This window comes from Gobio gobio (genome assembly GCF_949357685.1).
Source record: "Gobio gobio genome assembly, chromosome: 12".
Classification (NCBI taxonomy): Eukaryota; Metazoa; Chordata; class Actinopteri; order Cypriniformes; family Gobionidae; genus Gobio; species Gobio gobio.
This window is the reverse complement of record NC_137105.1, coordinates 48,371,839-48,394,295: the sequence shown is the minus strand read 5'-3', so window position 1 is coordinate 48,394,295 and position 22,457 is coordinate 48,371,839. Positions and strand designations below refer to the sequence as shown.

At 40.5% G+C, this 22,457-nt stretch overlaps 1 protein-coding gene across 1 annotated transcript; it reads right to left on the bottom strand.

Moving 5' to 3' along the window:
• Positions 1-1,760: 1,760 nt before the first annotated feature.
• On the bottom strand, positions 1,761-22,199 carry ttbk2b (tau tubulin kinase 2b). Its single transcript, XM_079830736.1, has 15 exons — positions 21,984-22,199; positions 19,504-19,644; positions 16,351-16,498; positions 16,128-16,201; positions 15,867-16,007; positions 14,398-14,502; positions 13,787-13,852; positions 13,576-13,668; positions 13,375-13,500; positions 13,138-13,295; positions 12,848-13,043; positions 9,783-9,994; positions 9,244-9,700; positions 4,886-5,502; positions 1,761-3,381 (listed from the first exon to the last, which is right to left on the bottom strand). The coding sequence occupies exons 2-15, from the start codon at positions 19,570-19,572 to the stop codon at positions 3,069-3,071; spliced, it is 2,775 nt and encodes a 924-aa protein (XP_079686862.1). The 5' UTR covers positions 19,573-19,644; positions 21,984-22,199; the 3' UTR covers positions 1,761-3,068.
• Positions 22,200-22,457: the final 258 nt, after the last annotated feature.

Sequence of the window (22,457 nt, the reverse complement as noted above, 5' to 3'; positions counted from 1 at the left end):
TAAATGTTTTAAAGGGTACACACAAGATTAAAAACCATATTCCTGCTTCTTACTGATGCTTTCACCCCCCTTTTTGAGAATAGACGTTAAAATGCACCATGCAAACATAAATGGTTGTAATTCAAGAATGCTTTGTAATATAGACCTGATGTTTGGTCTTGTTTGAAAGAAGACGCTTACATTTACTGTATTATAAACTAAAGTTGTGTCCCAAATGATGCACTATACACTATGTACTTATACACTGTGCTCAACCGTGTAGTGTATGAACTTTTACATGGTTATTTTGTCATTCAACATCGGAATCTGGTAGTGCTTCCCCCTCCACTACGTAATTAAAGGTGCACTATGTAACATTTTTTCAGTAAAATATCCAAAAACCACTAGGCCAGTGTTATATATTTTGTTCAGTTGAGTACTTAAAATATCCCAAATGTTTCCAACTATTTGTAAATCGTGAGAAATTGCTATTTTAACCAAGGAACCGGGACGTGTGAGGGAGTCATCTGTCAATGACATCATATCTGCGTTATCCTCGGTTTTATTTTGCAGAAACGCTTTACTCTCACTGCAGTGTGAACAAGTGTCATAGCAGCCGCTGAGAGAACGCACAGAGTAACGTTATAACATCATTCTCAACACACTCAGATGTGTCTAATATGATAATCAGAGCTGCGTTACCTCATACTCATGACCGGAAAAGCGGAAGTGGCGACTGTGGCATAATAAAAGTCCCGCTGCTCGCGAGGCGTGTGTTGCGTTCATCTTATTAACAGATCTTAATGAATGATTTCTGCCCGAGTCCTATCCCGATTCTTTTCCACCGGCTGTGAGGTGAAGACCAAATGTCCCGAGATTCTGCGCTCAAACGTGGCGTCATCAAACTACGCCTTTGTTTTGAACAGGCGACCTCTAGCGGACGGAAAAGTTACATAGTGCACCTTTAAAGCTGCGACAGTCGAGTGCATGAAGTGTCCAACATTCCACACTTCGTTTTTTCCGTTAATTTAGTGCATCATCCATGAATTTAAAGTGCGCTTTTTTCTTTTTGGAATTTTTAGTGAACGCACTACTTACACTATTCATACTTAAAAACGTTATAAATAGTGCATACGTACGCAAATTAGGACGCACCTTAAACTTTTATTTTATATAAAATATATATTACAAAATAATTTTCACTATAAAATCAAAGCCATATGTCTTACCAAGTTGTGTTCCAAATTTGAAGTTGATATCACTAAAGGTTCCTGTGAGATTTTGTTTAGGCGCTGTACCAAAAATAGCCACCGGGGGTGTCACACACATTCCATGCATTCTCCTGTAACATATTAATACAAATCTGTCCAGATATTTCACAAGATATGGAACCTTGAGACTCAGACCTTTCTGACGATATGTGTTTCGTCAAGATTAGAAAAGGTTTCGATTATAAAATAAAGTTTGTAATATGAAACCTAACACCGCCCCCTAGGGGGAGGAGCCTGCTAAAAGAATTTAAAGTGCCGTTTCCATGCTAACGCAATGTCCAATTTCAAAATGGGTTTCACAGGATGAATTTCGAGTTTGTAAGTTTTTGAATGATACCTAATTTATGTGATAGGGGGGGAAATGCAATAAAAAAAAAGGCCCAAGAGCTTGCAGCACAGTGACAGTTAAGGGGATAAAAATATACAATTGATGTCATACTGTATTTCTAGTGTTAATGCAACAAAATATTCTGTACGCTTTGTCTAAATAAACTATGAAACAATGCATTTTGTTAAATGTCACCACAACATTTGGTACTTGTGTACTTATTTATTCCATTAATATGAATACATATACATTCCAACATGGTAACTTTTTTTTTGTTTTTTGCATGATTGAAATATGTTTGTTAGCAAAATACAGTACATGAAGCATGAGGTGGAACTTCTTTTTCTTAATATATTTATATCTATATACAGTTCAGATTATGTACAATTCTCAAGATAAGACTGTCGTTCCGCAGTTGTGGACCTACACTGATGCTCTTAAAGTAAAAATACAAACGACCCAGAACTAAACAACTATTCTAGCCGCACAGCACACAATGAAGTCGTGGGTAGCGAACACCTTCCTTTGTACATCCGCAAGGGTCTCTCACTCCTCAGACAACTTTCATGTCATATTTTCATGTAAATGCCAATCCCAAAATCCGCAGAATCATCTTGGCATAAGCAGCCAATGTCTTGTTGATGTATTCAAGTAATATGGTAATGGGATATAGCGTTTGAGTTCCTTTAAGTCTGTAGTGTTTCGCTGCAATATATCGGTACGTCTCTGACTGATGTTGTGAGTATTTACAGGGGCCGTTAGTATGATATTGCAGGCATGGAAGAGATTATACTTGGCAATTGCAAGGTTGCTGACCCTTAATGTGATGGCGAATTCACTCCGTAGCAAGTAATAAAGCTACATTGTCAGGTACGTAACCACATCCAATAAATAAATAAATACATTCTATAGATGATAGAGTTTACAGTACATACATTCCCTGAAATACATATATACACATGCTTGCTTGGACCAGATGTACCTACACAGGAATGATATCGCACTCTATGTGTTGAAATTAGCATTTAAGATTAAACGCGTTGATTAAAAAATGATTATTAGTGTATCAGGAGTGCCTACAAAACATGAAACAACGCGTTACTGAGTGCAGCGTCATTGCTTTCACATTTCAAACACTCACTGATCATGACCAATAGCAAATCTGTATGGTATGTAAACCAGAATGTACATGAAAAGAAGATATGGCACAAACTATACAGAGAGTAAAATAAATAAATAAAAGTAATTGTGATGAAATGCAATGGGCATGTTTTTAAGACAAAGTTACACAGCGCCACTGGATGTTAATATTTCATGTTTTCCTAAAATGTCAAAAACATGATGCTTTCAAGTAATCACAACCGACCGCTTCTTTATCGCTCTACTTATCAAAACACCACTTGTAAAAAGGCTACAGTTCATCAGGCTACTTTTGGAAACCGGTTGTCGAATTACTGACAACTCGCGCCATCGATTGCATGCTTCTCTCTTTATTTGCTCGTTTTGGTTGTGGTTTTGCTCTCAGGACTTCCTGCTCGGACTCTGGTGCAGAACCCTGACCCGTGATTTACTCGCAAGTCACAGATTCGAGGAGGCGGGGAGCAGCTACTTGGCGACTGGCTGTGGCCTCCCTCAAAACGGGAAGGGGAGGAGCTTAGCGAGCGCTGCAGAGAGGAGGCGGTGGTGCACTGGTATCGGGAGGAGCTGCCGCCTAGCCCAGTTCGCTCCTGCATGAGCTGAGAGAGGTTGTCCAAGAGGTCCGCGTCGCCGGTGCTGCTAGCGCGAATGCGGTAGCGTCTGCGTCTGAAAGGACAATAGCATTCAATGTCACATCAACCTTTAGATGTGTGCGGTTAAAGCTAAACGGCACATCTGGTAAATATGAGCAATAAATCTGCATCGTTTATCCTTTGATCTAGTCACAAAAATCTAACCTTTCATTGAAGTAAAACAATTGAGAGTGAGGGAAACTATGTTTTCCTCCAGTGCATGTTGGGCACAATTATTGGCACCCCTTGAAATTCTTATGAGTGAAATATCACTGAGGTATATTCCCGTTCATATTTATGTGTGACTAGGAGCATGAAATTGTCCAGCCATGACTTCCTGTTCCACAGGAGTATAAATATGAGGAAACACAAAGGCCAAATTCCCTTAATCATCATCACAATGAGTAAAACCACAGAATATAGTTCTGATGTGCAGCAAAAGATTGTTGAGCTTCACAGAATAGAAAGTGTGTGTAAGAAAAGAGCTAAAGCATTGAAAATCCCCATTTCCACCATCAGGGCAATAATTAAGAAGTTCAATCCACTAAAGATGTCAGGAATCTGCCTGGAAGAGGACGTGTGTGAATATCGTCCTAATGCACGAGAGGAGGAGAGTTTGAGTGGACAAAGACTCTCCAAGATCACAGCTGGAGAAGTGCAGAGATTAGTTGAGTCTTGGGTCAGAAAGACTAAAAAATTTATCAAACAGCTCCAACATCACCACATGTTGTTTGGGAGGGTTTGAAGAAAAATCCTCCTCGCTCATCCAGAAACAGACTCCAGCATATTCAGTGTCAGACACGACTGGAGCTTCAGACGGGACCTGGTTCTGTGGTCAGATCAAACTAAAAAAAGAGCTTTTTGGCACAAACACACCAGATGGCTTTGGTGCAAACAGGGATAAAAGTCCCCCATGCCCTCGGTTAAATACACCGCTGGATCTTTAATGTTGTGGGTCTGTTTTTTTGCTGGAGGTCCTGGACATCTTGTTCAGATTCATGGTATCATGGATTCTAGCAAATACCAACAGATCAAAAATCAAAACCTGACGCTTCTGCTAGAAATCTGATAATGGGCCGTGGTTGGATCTTCCATCAGGACAATGATCCAAAATCAACACAAAAATGTGTGACTGAGCACAAAATGAAGCCGTCCCAGTTCCTGAGCTGAACCCTATAGAGAATGAGTGATGAGCTGAAGAGAAGAGCTGGAATCTGAAGGATCTGGAGAGATTCTGGATGAAGGAATGGGCTCTGATCTCCAAACTCATCAGGCGTTACAGAAGAAGACTCAGAGCTGGTCTCTTGGGGAAAGGACGTTGCAAAAAGTATTTAATAAAAGGGTGCTAATAATTGTGGCCAACGTGTTTTGGAAAAAAAAAAAAAATTCATGATGAGATTTCCCCCCACATTCAATTGTTTTACTTTAATGAAAGGTTAGATTTTTGCGAATTGTTTGAATAAAAGATCAAAAGGATAAACAAAGCAGAACCTTCTAACTTGCTACACTATGAAAATACTAATTCTTGCTTCTCTCACCTGTTCTCGCCACCTGTGCGAAGGGGCGGTTTTCCTGGTGGAGGCCGAGGAATAAATCGAGCCGACAGCTGATCCGGTACTGGTGTGGGGCTTATGGGTCTTGGGATTTTACTCTTGCCTGACAGAGGTCCTGAAGAGGAAGACAGAGAGAGCGGCTCTTCCACCTGCCAGTCTGACCCTCGAGAACCGGTGGGGAAGGTGAACTTGTCACGCAGCAACGCTGAGGGGAAGTGCTCACATGACAGCGACAGAGATGGCGAAAGCGGAGCTGGAAAACCCCTGCGAGTCGGAGAGTCCGGGTCACGGACCGGGATGCGACTGGTCCGGGGTGAGAGTTCACGAGGCGATGCCGGAGCTGCGTCAACACTGTGTCCAGTTGTCTCACCCTGGTTAGGGGTTGAAGGAAGCCCACCGTCAGGACAGCCCGAGTCGCTCTCCACATCCTTGTCAGAGGCCTTGACAGAGATGAGGTTTTCATCTGGCCTGTGAGGGGCTTTAGCGGGTGGAATAGCGGACACATGGTCGAGCTCTTTTTCCGCAGGGCCTGATGGATGGTCAGGCTGAGAGTCTCCTGTCTTCTGCTGAGGCTGAACGGGCTGTAGCACTGCACTGGATGACTGTGAAGGGAATAGCATTAAGAGACAGGTCATTATTAATGGTGCCCTGCAGAGATAATACTCTTATGAATGTGCTTGGCCAAAATATGAGCCCTGCTGAGATTTTCTGAGCTTGTGTCAGCTTCACTTTTGGTCTGACAGTGGTGATATACAGTAAGTAGTTGCTGGCCAAAATCCGAGATTGATGTTGCAGTGAAACTACTGCGATGCACCCATAAACGATCACTACTTACTGCTACAGTTTCCATTATAGATGCACCGATCGACCGGCCAGGGACCGGAATTGACCGATTTCCCACATGATCAGCCCGGATCGGATCTCAGTCTCACGTCTTTCAGATTCCGATCAGAATTATGTGATATTAAAGGGTCATGAAACCCTAAACCAAATTTTCTGAGATTTGAACAGAGTTAAGTGTGTTGAGCATCATAGAAGTCGATGTTACCATCCATTCATTTTGATAGTAGGAGAAAATGAGTTAATTAAAAAAAAAATTGCGCTATATTCAACTTCCGGGTTTAAATTCATCTTTGTATCAACGTCACAGAATGTGACACTTTGTCGTACTATAGTACAGCGATGACTCATAATTATTCACTAAGTCGGCGTGTCCTTATCCTATGAGGAGAGGCCTCACTTAATTATTCATGAGACCGCGTGTCCTTATCCTATGAGAAGACGTCTTGCTTAAAGCTACACTGTGTAACTTTTTTAGTTTATTCTTAGCTAAAAACACTTAGTTCTTTCAAAAATATATGTGCTCATTAATGTATATTTACTTCTTTCAAGTAATAAAGTATTCTCGTAAGTTTATAATATGCCATTGTAAATACATACGGGTGATGGTTCGAATGCGGGTCGCCATGTTGCCCCTCCATCTTGAAAGTACATTAGCCAAAGAGGGACATACCCGTAAATTCAAGCTTCGCCTTTCGCGTTTTAACACTCGATGGCACCGTGTCGAATGTGGACGAGGTCGAACTGGAAGCCATATTAATCTTGGACTAAATCGCCAAGTTAAAACGAAATCGGAATTGACCTATCGGTAAGCCCCGCCCCCCTTAGTTACTGTTGCTAACTCGGACAAACAAACGGAGTTGCTATATCTTACAATGACAGCTGTCAGTGTGAAAACCTTATCCCAAGATGTTTTTGGACACAGAATGTAGCGTATATCCCGTCCGAATGATGGCCAAACTTTACTGATGGTTTATCAAGTTTATTATGTCATTTTTCACTCCAAAAAATCATTGTAAGAGCTGAACAAACAAAGCATAAGAAGTGCGCATTAACATCTCATTCACAAACTCTCTCTCTCCGTTGCATTACCATTAACATACACAGCAAATTACACAAAAACACTCATAAAACTAACAGTAAACACACATACACAGAGCTTATGCCTTTTCGAGGGTGCAGTTAATAACTGGTAAACTTTGTATCTGCAACACAACTCAGATAAACTGTGCACAAGCTCTTCCTTTCGTTACCTGGAGACTATAATACCCATCAAAATATGAGTCCTCCTTAGTAGGACAGATAATGTAGACTTAAACATATCTAAAATTAAATTAATTTACATATAACCAGTTTAATATGGAGAGGCACTGAAATGTAGACCTTCGTGTTTTTGACCTACAGTGTTACATGATGTGAGAACAGTTCGTTATTTCGGTTTGTATGTTAGCAGGGACTTTAATCGTAACTTAACGAGAGTTTGACAAACAGAAAATCCTCTCAGGATCCCTGGAATCAGTGCTACTGTACCTCAGGCACGACATTTTAGCATTTTTGTAGCATAAACACCATCAAACCGATGAGCGCTTCGGATTTTCCAATGCATCTCTATGGCGCTGAAACCTAAAGATGTCCGAGTTCCGGTCCCAGCGCAACTGATACTCAACTGCTATTGGCTCATCTGCGTTCGAGGGGAGGGGCTTACCGATAGGTCAATTGAGAGGAACAGAAACTAATATTCACTGGATGGTCATATACATTTTCACCGCTAGATGGGGGAAAATATCACACAGTGTAGCTTTAATTATTCACGAGTCTGCATGTCCTTATCCTATGAGAAGTGTCTCGCTTAACACAGCAGCATGCGTTGATTGACAGGCGCTTCAAACAGTGAGATCGCACTCAGTGAGTGAGAGACGCATTATTGGATCCAAAACGAGTGATTATTTTTGCTTTGTAAGAGTTTCTGCATCCCATAGGTTCTCTTCAGTAGATCCTGAGTCTTCACACAAACGCGATTCATCCACACTGAGTAACCGCTCTTTAAGCCCATTAACCGATCAAACGGCTCATAAGTTATCAATGATGCAAAAGCATGTTCGTATATATTTTTTAATGCGGATTAATGTGCATCTATTTGTGCAATAAATGATAGCTGTCGATATGTACTTTATGTATTTGAGTTATTTAAGGTGAGCTTCCACAACCATGTGTATATTGTATGCTTTGATACTTTTAACTCTGAATCAGAAGCCGTTGCTGTGTTGTTGTCAGTCAGTCTCCCCTCGTCCCCCTCCACTCCGCTGCTTAACCACGCCCACTTTTATAGCATTTTTCAAAACTGTGGTTGAGAACTGACAGGCTGCTAAAACAGGGGGTTTCATGACCCTTTAAGTCAGAAATGCGAGATATAAACTCACAATTGTGAGATAAAACGTTTTACTCTGTGGAAACAAGCTTCAATACATAAGAGACTTAAAGGGTTAGTTCACCCAAAAATGAAAATTCTGTCATTAATTACTCACCCTCATGTCGTTCGACACCCGTCAGACCTCCGTTCATCTTCGGAACACAAATGAAGATATTTTTGTTGAAAGCTGATGGCTGAGAAAGGCTTCAGATAGGCCTCCATTGGCATTCAGTACACTTATACTCCCAAGACCCATAAAAGGCACTTAAAACGTCGTTACAAAGTCCATCTCACCACAGTGACTCTACAATAATTGTACGATGCGACGACAATAGTTTTTGTGCGCAAAAAAAAATCAAAATAACACCTTTATCCAACTTGTTCTCGTCTTCCGTGTGTGCCTCCACGACGCATGCGCGAGAATATGACGCAGATCCGGCATTCGGACACATGACCCAGAAGTGATTTGTTGACAAGCAGAGGAAGACGCGCGTATCTCAGCTGTTGGATTCTACATTGATCGTGCTTTAGGTCTCGGCGTAGTTCTCAAAATAGGGTTAAAGTGTGCATTTCATGGATTCCCGAACTCCGGCGCTACGTCATATTCTCGCGCATGCGTCGTGGAGGCACACACGGAAGACAAGAAGAGGTTGAATAAAGGTGTTATTTTGATTTTTTTTTGCGCACAAAAACTATTGTCGTCGCTTCGTAAAATTATTGTAGAGTCACTGTGGTGAGATGGACTTTGTAACGACGTTTTAAGTGCCTTTTATCGGTCTTGGGAGTGTAAATGTACTGAATGCCAATGGAGGCCTATCTGAAGCCTTTCTCAGCATCAGCTTTACACTAAAATATCTTCATTTGTGTTCCGAAGATGAACGGAGGTCTTACGGGTGTCGAATGACATGAGGGTGAGTAATTAATGACAGAATTTTCATTTTTGGGTGAACTAACCCTTTAATTCTAAAACATTCAAATCTTACCAAATCCTGACAGTTGTGTAATTGTGACATTCACATCTCACAATTGTTGCTTTATATCTCACAATGTAAAATTTTGTTTAGGAATGAAAATCAAGTCATGAGATGTTTACCTGCTCAAGATGAGACCTGCTGAGGTGGACCATTGACGCAGGCTGTATTGTGGGAAGTCTTCTCAATCCAGACAGGCAGACAACGCCAGAAAAACCTGGAAGTCTGGCGAACGGAGGTCCAGTGTGGCAAACACCTGTGTGGAAATCTGATGAGCCGCTCAGGCTGCTAGCACGCTGAGGCAAGGGGTCGGACCAGGTGCGAGGCAGGGCGAGGGGGCTGGAGGAGCGTGGCGAGAGCCCAGAGCGTTCCTCCTCATCTGGTTTAGAGCCAGCTGAACCACTAGCGCCCTCCAGCTCAACTAGGACCCACTCCTGCGAGTCGCCCTCTTGAGGGACGGGGCTGAGGTTGACGGCAACATAACCGCTACTGGCTGCCCCTTCCTCGTCCTCCAAAGAGCCCTGCTCGACCCGACAGACAGACCTGTCTTGGGACAGACCTGGCCGCTGCTTGCCTAAACTAATAAGATGAAGAAGGAGAAGTGGTTATGACATTTCTAGTGACCATATTCACATTTTTAAGGAAGTTCATTTAGACTGACTAGGCCTCAAGGAAGCGTTCAATGGTGGGTTTGGGTTCGGGGGTCAGTCTCTTGTCCAGCCCCATGCTCTGACTATGGCGCATCCTTCTCAGCAGAGGAGCCACGCGGTCGATGAGCAGCGTCTCTGAGCGCACACGTCTGGGAGAGCCCTGGATGGAGCCACTGTTGGGGCTCTGGTTGCCCTCTTTGCTTCGCTCCTCTTCACTGGCCACCTGAATCAGAAACACAAGCTCATAATGACTATCTCTAACTTAAAAACAGGCCTGCAAACTTCAGACCGGCGAAAAAGGTGATGGGGAGGGTATAAGTAACAACATGCTCTTTAAATTCTTTTAAGGAATATGGCAACATCCGAAACTGTAAAATATAAACTAAAAGTTAAAGTTTTGACAAAATAAAAAAGTTAAACCTCACATGCCAGCCTAATAAATGATTATGCATGTTATATACAGTAATTGGTCTTAAAGGCACAGTATGTAAGTTTGGCCACTAGAGGTCGCTTATTTAAAACAAAGGTGTAGCAATCATGGGAGTTGTAGTCTTGACTCTTCCCGATGGAAAGGAATCCGACGGACTCGGGCAGAAATCATGTTCATGAATGAGTGAATGTATTAAAGTTTTATTAGCGTTACGCTGGTATGAAGCAGGACGTGCTAATGCTAATGAGAGAGACCTGCGCCAAACACCGTCTCTGAGCTTTTATTCTGCTTATGCTGCAGTCGCCGCTTCCGCTCTTTTCGTTGTGTGTGTGGGGGAACGCAGTGCTGTTTTACACGCTTAAAACAATCACACTAAACACATCTGAGTGTGTTGAGAGTAGGGATGGGGCCGATCCGATCCAGTATCGGTATCGGGACCGATACCAGCTTAATTCACGTATCGGATTTTCCCGATCCAACCTGCGGAGAAATCCGATACCCATGAGCCACGTCTGCGCTTTACAAAAGTGATTCCCGCCGGCTTGTCTGTTAGCTGGCTGCAAACTATGTAATGGATTTCCTGAACGGAGGCGCGGCTCAATGAGACAGAGTTATGAGACACGCCCCACTCAGGAAATCCATTCCGCAGTTTGCAGCAGGATAGCTTTGAGTGCATTGTGGCTAGCCAACATGTCAGCTGTGTGGAAATACTTCACACTGGAAACACCGCAGAGCAAGACAATGTTTGCAAAACCGTAATTCAGAGAGGTGGAAGCTCCCTCGCGTCGTACAACACAACGAACGCAATCAAACATTTAAAAAAGCAGACAAGACTAGGGTGACATTTAAGAGATAATAATCAGGGCTTGACATTGACAATCGCCATCTGCTTGTGTATTTCGGCTGTGTAACACTCACACCAGCCACTTTGAACTTAATATGGTCTTCTCAAAAGCCATCTGTTATAATCACGTTGCGCATTATAACCAATCACACGTGTTTCTATTGAGTTTATGGATATAATAATCAGAGGCGTTCAGATTAGCGTAGTTTTTTTTCAGAGCGCGCGCGGCTCTCACGCTCGCTGAAATCTACACTCAAAGCAGAGATAAACGTGCGATGCACGCAGGAGATTAATTCATCATACAGTGATTGACAGTTTTTGTTATATTTCAGCACCGAAAATAGTTTCAAACAAACACCGCAGAACCACAGCGCATCTGATATGACTGGCATTAGATTGGCTTGACATTCGCGAATCTAGGGACCGTCTCTAAAGTTACATAAAACATTGGTAGGCTATTCACGTTTCTAACTTATATGACATTTGACTAGTCATAAAACTGTAAAGTGTTCATTTAGGTGTTAGGTATGATGCACACCTTTTGGATTTTTGATATTTAATCAAATAAACTGTCAAATCATATGAAAATATATGCTTTATTTCACTGGAATACTGTATGGGCTCTTACACAAAATATGCTAGATTTAAATGTGTCATAGCTGATAGAACACTGATGAGAATATTGCTTGAGAATATATTTACAGATATAATATTAGAGATTTATGCATTATGCGTTGCCATTGACGACGGCCATTATAAGGAAGGAAATCCCACAGAATCTAGCTTAAAAAAGTGCTTAGAGCTGCTGAATTTATTTTTTGTTTGTTGATTTTCAAATATAAATTGATAACCGTGATAATTTGGGTCACTATTATGTTCATATCATACTTGCCTGTTGAGTGCAGTTTATGTCAGCATCATATAAAATCAACAATAATGATAATAATAATATTAAGGCAAACACCGCTCTGGTATCGGAATAGTATCGGCCGATATCCAAATTCAGGTATCGGGATCGGATCGGAAGTGAAAAAATGTGGATCGGTGCATCCCTAGTTGAGAGTTATGTTATAACGTTACTCCTATGAGACATTAATCTAGATCGATATTAGAATATCATATTAATAATCACAGGATAACTAAATGACTGTTGCTCAATGACATGCAGTTAATTTGAACATATATTGTATGATGGAGAAAGCTCTCTCTGATTATGCTGTTAGCCACTTGATAAAATAGTGTCGTCTCTGAGGTAAAAACGTCACTCGCGGTGAATCAAGAAAACAAGCGATTCAAACAATAAGACTAACCGTGTTGAGCTGGAGAACAATGATCAGTTTCTGTTGATAAATGATCCAAACAGTGGCTCGCCTGTCTAATAAAACACACACTATATTAAAGCGTCTTTGGTGTTTTCATGGTTTCTACAGAAATCAAGGGTAGCGCGGATATGACGTCAATGACAGGCGACGCAAGGACACGGTCCGTAACACTGGGTAAAATAGAGGATTTCACTGGAATTAAACATTGTTGGAAACGTTTGTGTTAATGCAAGTACACAGCTCAACACAATATATAACATTGTCCTAGTGGATATTTAATTCTGAAAATCTTACATATTGTGCCTTTAACAAAAACATAGCATAAAAATGCAAATTCACTCTCTGACAGTAGGTGGTGTTTATCAAAAAGCAGAAACACAGCAGTTACCACAATCCTAAAAATGCGGAAAATGGAAAAGAAAATAGCATTGAAACTTTTCTTAAGAGTTCCCTTCAGATATACATTCATTCCAATAGTACCTTTCTGATTAGCGGCTGAACGTGATTGAGGTTTCGGTCGCGGCTGTGCTCCATGTCCTCCCAGACATCCGCTCCCTGCGCAGGCTGCGTTGGGATGGGGGCGCAATTATCAGCCTCACTGAGGCGTTCGCCCTGAAGGACGTCCTCTGTGTTCTCACGCTGCAGATCACCCGGGATCACGGAGGCATTGGCCATGCTAGGAGGAAACATTCATTTAACCGTGATGACGTCAAACAGTTTATATATAGACTCAATACACCATTGAATCATCGTAGATGCTGGATATCTACCCCAAATAGGCAGGTGTGAGGCGGGTCAACTGCTGGGCTGTGGTTGTCAGGGTTCCAACATTAAGCATGCCCTCTGAATCCGTTCTCTCCCAGTCATACGGGTCATTTTCCACCACATTGTAGCTCTTCATACTGTTGTCAAAGACTGACATCAGGAGCTGCAACACAATGAGAGAGTATGTTAGTGAATGGCTCCGCTTGCAAAAACCTCTGCTGAAGAATGGCTCAGTTCGGTACCTGATAATCCGGTTTAGTGTAGTAGTCCAGATTGGAGATATGATCGAGGAAAACGCTAAACTCATCTGGGAGGTGCTTGAGCATGAGGTGATGGTTGTACGTCTCCTTCATATTCCCCACCTGTTCCTGTATTGACAGCAGGATTAAGAACACCAGGAGATCTCTTATCCACAGAAAAATTATGATTGGAGCAGAACTTACTTTGTCTTTGATTTTCCTCCAGGGTAGCTGGCCCACCATGAACTCCACAAGCATATAAAATAATGACCAGAGGTCATCATGTCGACTCATTTCCTTTGAAAACGAAGGATGTGCATTTTAGTGAAATATGAATAAGTAATATGACCTGCTGTGTAAAGGACACCTGCATTCGTCATTGGCTTGAGAATGTGTGCAAAACGAGAGAAGTTACCTTGTTCTTGTGAGCATTAACTGAAGCATAACGGACGGTCCCTCTGAATCCTGCCACTGGGCGCGGCTTTGGACAATAAAGAGAAGTAAGTCAATTTATAGAAACACATTACAGGGATAGTTCACCCAAGAATGAACATTCTGTCAAAATTATGACATTGAAATGTCAATGTCCACTTAAAAAACGTCACATCCACCTTTTTGGTTCATTTATGATAGTTTGAGTGGTATCATTAAGACCAGTTTTGTGAACAGGATCATCATACATCACTACTTCTCTCATGAGCTTCTGACTTAAATTTGGGTTATTTCTCATCCAAAGCTTCCGTATGACTTTTGAAGTCTTGTAATATAGTGTGTAGCCACTTTTATGAAACCTTTATGACTCTTTTTAAATATTGAAAGCTTCAATCTCCAATTACTGAAATAGGAAAGAGCAATTCTTCAGGAATTTCTTCCTTTATGTTCCACAGAAGAAATAGTCATACAGGTTTGGAGTTTTGGGGTGAACTATCCCTTTAAGCAACACTAATACATGACAATAGCATCCTTAAAAAGACAAGAGTAATGTTTCATAAACATAAGCTTTAAAATACATCTGAGATTACTCACTGGACGGACTTCTTGACTTGAGTTTGTAAACTGGCGTGCCAACCCAAAATCAAGCATATAACAGGTCCGGCATGTAGTGGCAAGTCGACCCATTGCGAAGTTGGACTGTTTGAAAAAGAAAAGGTTTGATGATTAGTTTATATAGTCTAAAAAGGAAGAATAAGGCCCTGTTAATAAATTATAGCCAACATTAAAGTGCCCCTATTATGGTTTTTCTAATATTCCCTCTCATGCAGTGTGTAATATCACTGTTTGTGAATGTAGACATTCTGCAAAGTTGTAAAGTCGAAAGTGCACAATAAATAAAGTTATTATCTCCCAAAAGAAAGAATTGACTCTGAACCGCCTAAACGAGTCGTTTGTAATTCGAATCTCACTGTGTTATGGTTCTACATCACTAGAAAAGACATTTGCATAATGTTGTACGCCATCCACTTGTGAACAACCCGACCCTCAATCGTCATTTTACTGACTGCTCAGAGTTCAACGCGGGATTCACAAAACTCTTGCTCTTGAGAGATGGGTCAGTCCCAGTTTATCTGAACCAGCTCCTCAGAATCACAGCCTGTAAGTATGAATAATTATTGATGTATATATTTTCTACCAGGTGTTCAAAATACGTAGTTTTGTGTTTAATATTGTGTAAGTTTCCGGCTAACTCGCGTTATTACTGTCTTACTGAAATACTTCTGCTCATCAGCTGTGGGCCACTATTACCTCAAACTGTGTGTTAATGCAGATCGTCTGTCGTTCTTACTACTGTGAGTAAAGAGAAAGAATGGAGTGAGATTTGTTTTCCATCAGTCATTGACGTCAGTGCTGGGCTCACGTATGAGCTGTTATTGATACAGTTCCCGCATGTGCACCAATACATGAGAAACACACACATGGGTTTGTTGATGGACACACACTTGTTAATGCTGATGGTGAGGAATTACAGCTGCAACATCCCATAATGAACCTCAAACCGAGTAGCGTATCACTGAGAAACTCCTGCTCAAGTCGTCTTGTGATGGAGGTTGGGGTTGAATAACTAGTTCTTCAATGTTTCATCATTGGATTCGCACTCAGATTGATGCGGTAAAATCGACGTCACTGTTACTGTCTCTACAGTGTGTACAATCACTGAGCTTTAGGAAGCCTCTGGAGCTGAAGTTCAGTTATGGTGATGGGCGTTTAGCTTCTGAAACACTCGCTGTACACGGTAGACCAATCACAACTGGGCCGTCTGGCCAATCAGAGCAGAGTATCTCACAGAAAGGAGGGATTTAGAGAAACTGATTCATCCGTCGAGTCGTTTGAAAATCATTGAACAATGTGGTGATGTGCAATGAATATTATGAGAAAATGAAAGTGTTTTTTGACCTTTGATGCATGTAAACCTGTTGTAGGAGCCTGTAAAATAGCACAATAGGGGCACTTAAAAAGTGCTTTTATGCCCAGGGCTATCTGTGAGAGAGTAGACTTACGGGTTTGATGTCTCTATGCAGGAAACCCACAGAGTGGATGCTCTCGATGGCTTCCAAGATTTGTCGGCCCAGCCTGAGTGTGGTGGAGACACTGAATGTGCCATGGCTCACGTTGCGTCGAAGGTCGGCCAAGTTCCTTCCCTGCAGTTGAATGGACAAACATCACAGGTGACTGAAGTCAGAATTGTTGTGTTACTATGACTTGTGTGTGAGATAATGTCCATCAATTCAGAAACAAGAATAAATCATCTGACGCCCTACCTGAAGCTCCATAACCACATAGTTGAAGCGGTCATTGCGTCCACAGCCAACAAAACGACAAACATGGTCTTTACCTACAAATGGGTCAAAACAAAGAAATATTATACAAATCCATTTGTATTTTTGGAAATGTAATACTGTTTTTGCCCATAATAGAGTAGCACTCATAGAGTGTTTTCATGTTTGTTTAATATAGGCCTTAATTGTCTGTCTTCATCTTTACCCTGAAGTCTTTTCAAAACTGCTACTTCCATCTTCAGGACCTGTTTTGGTTGCTGGGCAGACTCCACTTTCAGAGCCACACTGACGTGGTTCACCTGGTCCAGGACTTCATAGATCTCGCCAAAACCACCACCACCGATCTTCTTCAACTAGACAGGAAAGAAAAACTTGGAATGAACGACAAAGAAATCCAGACCAAAAACTGATCAAAAAAAATGTCTGGTCGGTATAATTTTTTTTAAAGTCTTTTATGCTCACCAAGGCTGCGTTTATTTAATCAAAAATACAGTAACATTGTGAAATAGACTATTATCATTTAAGAGTCTTATATGTTTTAAAATATTTAAAAATGTAATTTATTCCTGTGATGGCAAACTCCATTACTCCAGTCTTCAGTGTCACATGATTCTTCAGAAATCATTCTAAGGGTGTTTTCACTCCTACCTTGTTTGGTCCGGATTTTCGGGCTTTTCAGTTTGGTCAGAATTAAAATTACAGGTGTGAAACCTCCCCCGTACCACGGTCCGGACCAAACAGACGAAATTTGGTCAGACGAAAAGAGGTCGTCTCGGTCCGGATCAAACTGAACAAAGGTTTGGTTTGTTTCTAGTGTGAAAGCATTTTCTGTATGGTACGGACTTTCAGACCATTTACAGGAAGTTCCTGTTTATGTTATTTATTTCATTATTTAAATTTCATCTAGGCTACATTGATTATAAAAAGTGAAAAGATGTGCAATATGTCAGAAGACAGAAGGTCAGAAATGATTTTGACCACTTCATTAAGTTCTGTTTTGTAGAAAGCCTTTCTTTAAAGTGAATTTCGTTTTGTATAATTTGTATCTTAATTTGAATCAATGTTTCATTAGCCAATTGCCTGGATTTAATCAATAAGAAGCAAATAGACTATAGCAGACAACAATCATGACATGGAGGCGCCGGAGCGATCACTGCATTCCTCTTGAACATGTCTCATAAATAAACCCAAACTCAGCAGCTACTGCCTCACAGACATGAGAGATATGTGTATAGAAATCTTGAAATGACCACTTTTAAACGAAACCATTCAAAACGAAAAGAAATAGTCAAGCAATGCGCACTAGGGTTGGGTACCGAAATCCGGTTCCAATATGGCACCGGTACTTATATAACCGGTATGTACCGGACCGAATCAGAACGCAGATTTCGGTTCCTCATTTCGGTGCCAAAATTCAAACGTGCTTTCGCGTGCTTTGGCTGAGCCAGAGACAGACGCTCAGAGCTGGTCACATCACAACTCATGACAACTATTCAGTGTTTTAAACCACATCATGTTTATTCCAGGTTTCAGACTTTTAAATACTCATAAGTAACGTTAGGCTACTAGCAAAAAACACACACTGATGTCTATGAAAGCGGCAATGACAATCCTTTCAGGCGGTTATAATTTGACTAACGTTACGTGTTTTATTCACATCAGATACATGCACATTATATAGTAACTATAGCGTTTACTCTGTTCTTCTTCCAGTTCACTGGTCACTTACTTTCATGTATTTTGTAAGACGAGAATGAACTCAAGTGTTGTAAATCCGACAGATCCGATTCTGAGGCGCAAACTAACATGGCGCCGCCCATTGCGCTTTATAGATCAACTAACACACATTGACTCACACATTTGAACATCAGATAGTTTGTGACACAGTTAAGAAGTTTGTGAATATTTTGAATAAAAATAAAAAATGAAATAAACCCGATACAGCTGAGCTGTCAGCGCTATTGCGGCCGCTGTTGTCATGTGAGAAACATGACGCGTCGTCATGGAAACATTAAGGCGATGCGTTCTAAAATATTTAGCCAGAGAATATGATCATATTTCAAAATAAAGCTGAAGCTCGAAGCTGGTTAGTAGCAGAGCAAGAATACAGACTAGGCCTACTGCTGTTATTACTGTAACTGTTAGTTAGAGTTATATTAGGCTTGTTGTAGTTGGGTTAGGTGGCTATTAGGTTTTACTGTGAATTTGTAAATAAGTCAATTATAATTTGTAAATAAGTAAATTGTGTTTTGTATTTATTTATATTCATACATTTAAGTATACATTAAAGTTTTAATAAATGGTTCAATTTAAATAAAAAAATAAAAAGCCATTTAATGTCATCCACCTCGTTTTGTGGCCTTTTTTAAAAAAAAAAGTATCGGTTCAGGCACCGGAACCGTTTTAAAAGTATCGGTTTGGCACCGGAATCGAAAAAAACCCAAACGATACCCAACCCTAATGCGCACTGTTCAATAGTGGCAACGATATGCGTCCGTTCATTCACTCTTGTCAAAGACGCTGATGTCAGACGCACATCCGTTTACAAACCAATCAATGTCCGGATGCAGCCCACATAGATGATGACGAGTGGACGCAAGTGCGTCATGTAAAGTTCTTTAGTGCGCTCGCATAATTGCAATGTGAAACCAAACCAAAACTAACCGAATGTATAAAATTGTATCAAAACATGAACTTTGGTTCGGACCTTGGTGCGGACTTTCAGCTGTGAAAACGCTCTAATATGCTGATTTGATGCTCAGGAAAAATGTATTATCGTTATCTCATATTATGTTGAAACAGCTTCTTAATATTTTTGTGAAAAATGTGATACATTTTGTTTTTCAGAATTATTTTATGACTAGAACGTTCAAAAGAACAGCATTTATTTAAAATAAAAACAACATTATGTCTTAAATGTCACTTTTGATCAATTTAATGCATCCTTGCTGAGTAAAAATAATGTTTACAGACTTGTGTAGTGTACCATATATATATATATTTTTTCCCTTCTGTAAGCTTTCAAACTTGTGTTGGAGAACAGATGTTACATGACAGTTCTGTTCAGGCATGAAATACTGCCTTTGAAATAATGTCCTAACTTTTGTCATGAAATAAAATGCTGTGTTTCGTGACTATTTTGTCAGCATGCCGTACAGTTTTCCGTGCTGATGTCGGCACACCTGCGGCGTATCGTTTGACTGAGCTCCAAAAGGGGAAAAAAACTCCTTGTCTGTGTGCGCAAGTTTACATAAAGGAATCCGACAGCTATCAGAACATCTCTACGAAACTAACAATGAGTATCTGAACAGTCCTGAAGCCTTGTCCTCCTAAATACAGCTCCTTCAGAAGAACTCACCACTCTCCATCGCTCCCGGACCATGCACCCGACGGACAAGATATCGGTCTGCTCCCCTGTTCCACTCATCCTGATGCTCAAGAGTGGACTGAGCACACTCAGAGAAGCTCCTCACCTCACATCAGTGAGCTCGGGTCCTCACTGAAAACCACAGGAAAAACATCTGTAGACTTTAAAAAGGCTTCATTTAGTTGGAACTGCAGGGTTACAGCTGAAATTAAAGCCTCTAGAGACGTTTGCAGACATAAGGGAGATTCCTTTGCCTACGATGCCATTACAAAACTAATGAAAAACATGTTTTATTGGCTGCATCCATTAGGCGGGCCTTCTGTAAAGGCACCCTAAACTACATGAATCTGACCCCCCGTCCCAAAAGGTTGTCTTTTAAACAGAATAGACAAGATCTGTATAAGAAGCTGTCCTGGTTATTTTTGACTGTCACTGCTAGGCAAACTGATGGAGCTAAATACAGTCAAATCCTTGAGGAACAGGCTTACTGTAGGCCTGAAACAAGAATCTGCAAGACACTGACTCAGGGAAACATGTGTAAATCTACATCACAACGACTACAAAATACTAGCTTAATTATTTTATATGGCTGCCTGACACACGATATATCGGCCACCATATCGGTATCGGATTATATTTTTATGTTATTGTTATCAGCCTCTGTATCCAGATATATTAAAGCCGATAAATAATGTATTATTTCCTTCAGCGGAGACACTTCAGATGCGCACTGTTCACCATTATGGTTTTGAATTGCTTGAAATATGATTGGAATCACTTCAAAAAGGAAAATATGGAAGTCTGTCATAGGCTACATAAAATTATAATAAGAACATCATAATTGTGTGCTTGGGTCATGGCTATTAATGATGAGACTTTTGTTTTTGTAATCAGGCTCTCAAAAATTATATTAAAATTTGGATTTAGATTTATCGGCTTTTCTGATGTTATCTATAAGGGGGGAAATAATGCAAATATTGCTATTTGCTAAGAGCCTAAATGTATATTGAGACACATCCTAACGTATTTACCATGCCAAAGACTTATAGTGCATTATCTTGAGTAATATATGTATTATTTTGTATATTATATGCATGAGTATGTGTGTGTGAGTGCATTGTATTATACTGTCAATAATTGACTGCAGTGTTGGCGAATCGTGCACCCAAGACCATTTACTTATTGTTGCACTTGTGTATAAAGTGATTGGATTTGATTAATGTCACAGCACAAATGCAAAAAATATGTTTTTTTTCTATTCTGAAACACACACACAACTGCTTAAATATATAAACTATAAAATGTACAATGTTGTTAAATGTGTATATACTGTATATGTGACCCTGGACCACAAAACCACACGGGTATATTTGTGGCAATAGCCAACAATACATTGTATGGGTCAAAATTATTGATTATTTTTCTTTTATGCCAAACATCATTAGGACATTAAATAAAGATCATGTTTCATGAAGATATTTTGTAACATTCCTACCATAAATATAACAAAAAAATGTATTATTATTAGTAATATGCATTGCTAAGGACTTCATTTGGACAACTTTAAACGCGATTTTCTCACTATTTAGATTTTTTTGGCACCTTCAGATTCCAGATTTTCAAATAGTTGTATCTCGGTCACATATTGTCCTAACAAACCACATCAATGGAAAGCTTTCAGATGATGTGTACATCTCAATTTACAAAAATGTACCATAATGACTGGTTTTGTGGTGCAGGGTCACATAATGTTCTGTAAGAAGGCTTTGGCAATTATTGTTTTTCTGTTTTACACCCATAAATATGACAAAATGGAGGTGTACATTTTAAAATTTAACAAAAAGAACAACAATAAAAATGTTTACTGTAATGTAAAATATAACATTATTATTGTTTTGGTCTTAAGAAAGGACCCAATTCCATTAAAAGGCTTTTACTCAGGCTTTAGTGATTAAATCTGTACTGTCAATACTATTATTCTTTTCTCACCCGTAAGAACTGATGGATGACAGTCCAAACTAACTGCATGCAGTGCTGTTTTAATAAGGATCATCTTAAGGGTGGGCTGGCCTGTTACATGTCTTTATTAGCTGGATGTGTAAATGAATTGTGAGCATTTTAGCTTATGCTAACACCCACAAGCTACGCAGAAAACTGTCGCTATCTTGAAGATGTTGGTTGAGGGTTTCTCTGTCCTTTCCGCATCCAGTGATAGAGTCAAGCATAGGACAAGGCTAGCTAAAGCTAAAGCATCAGAGCCAAATCACTGTACAAAACAGCGCAATGAAACGCTCCTGCGCTAGCTAATTAGCCAAACAGAGCATATGCGCCGCAACATACAGCTCTTATTGAATATACGGTTGCCAAGGTTACACGTTGGCAACACAATGTTGTGACAGCTGTAATCCCGCTAATAATGCGGACTAGCTCGCTAAACACGCGCTCGGTCAGGTACCCGGTGTGTCCGTTACCTCTGTCCGCAGCGGCGGTCCAAGATGTTTCCCAAGACCCCAGGACACCTTCTTTTGTTCTATAGGCCATGATGATATGAAATGATGTACATAATAATCCCATAACGTTTTGAAACACACAATAGCGACTGAAGTTCACGGTATCGTCTTCACTTCTCTCAGCAGCGGCCGCTCGATGACTGAGCGAGCGATATGTGACGTCACATCTGGTCGATTGGTTTTGATCCCAAACATCGTTTAGAACAATAACACACACACACACACACACACACACACACACACACACACACACACACACACACACACACACACACACACACACACACACACACACACACACACACACACACGCGAGAGTTGCCATGAACTAAGTTAAACTGCATTCATTAATTTCAATTTATGTTAATGTCAACATTTAGCTACTAATACTAAGGCTGTCAATCCCAAAAATGGAAATTTTTACACTCAAGTGGT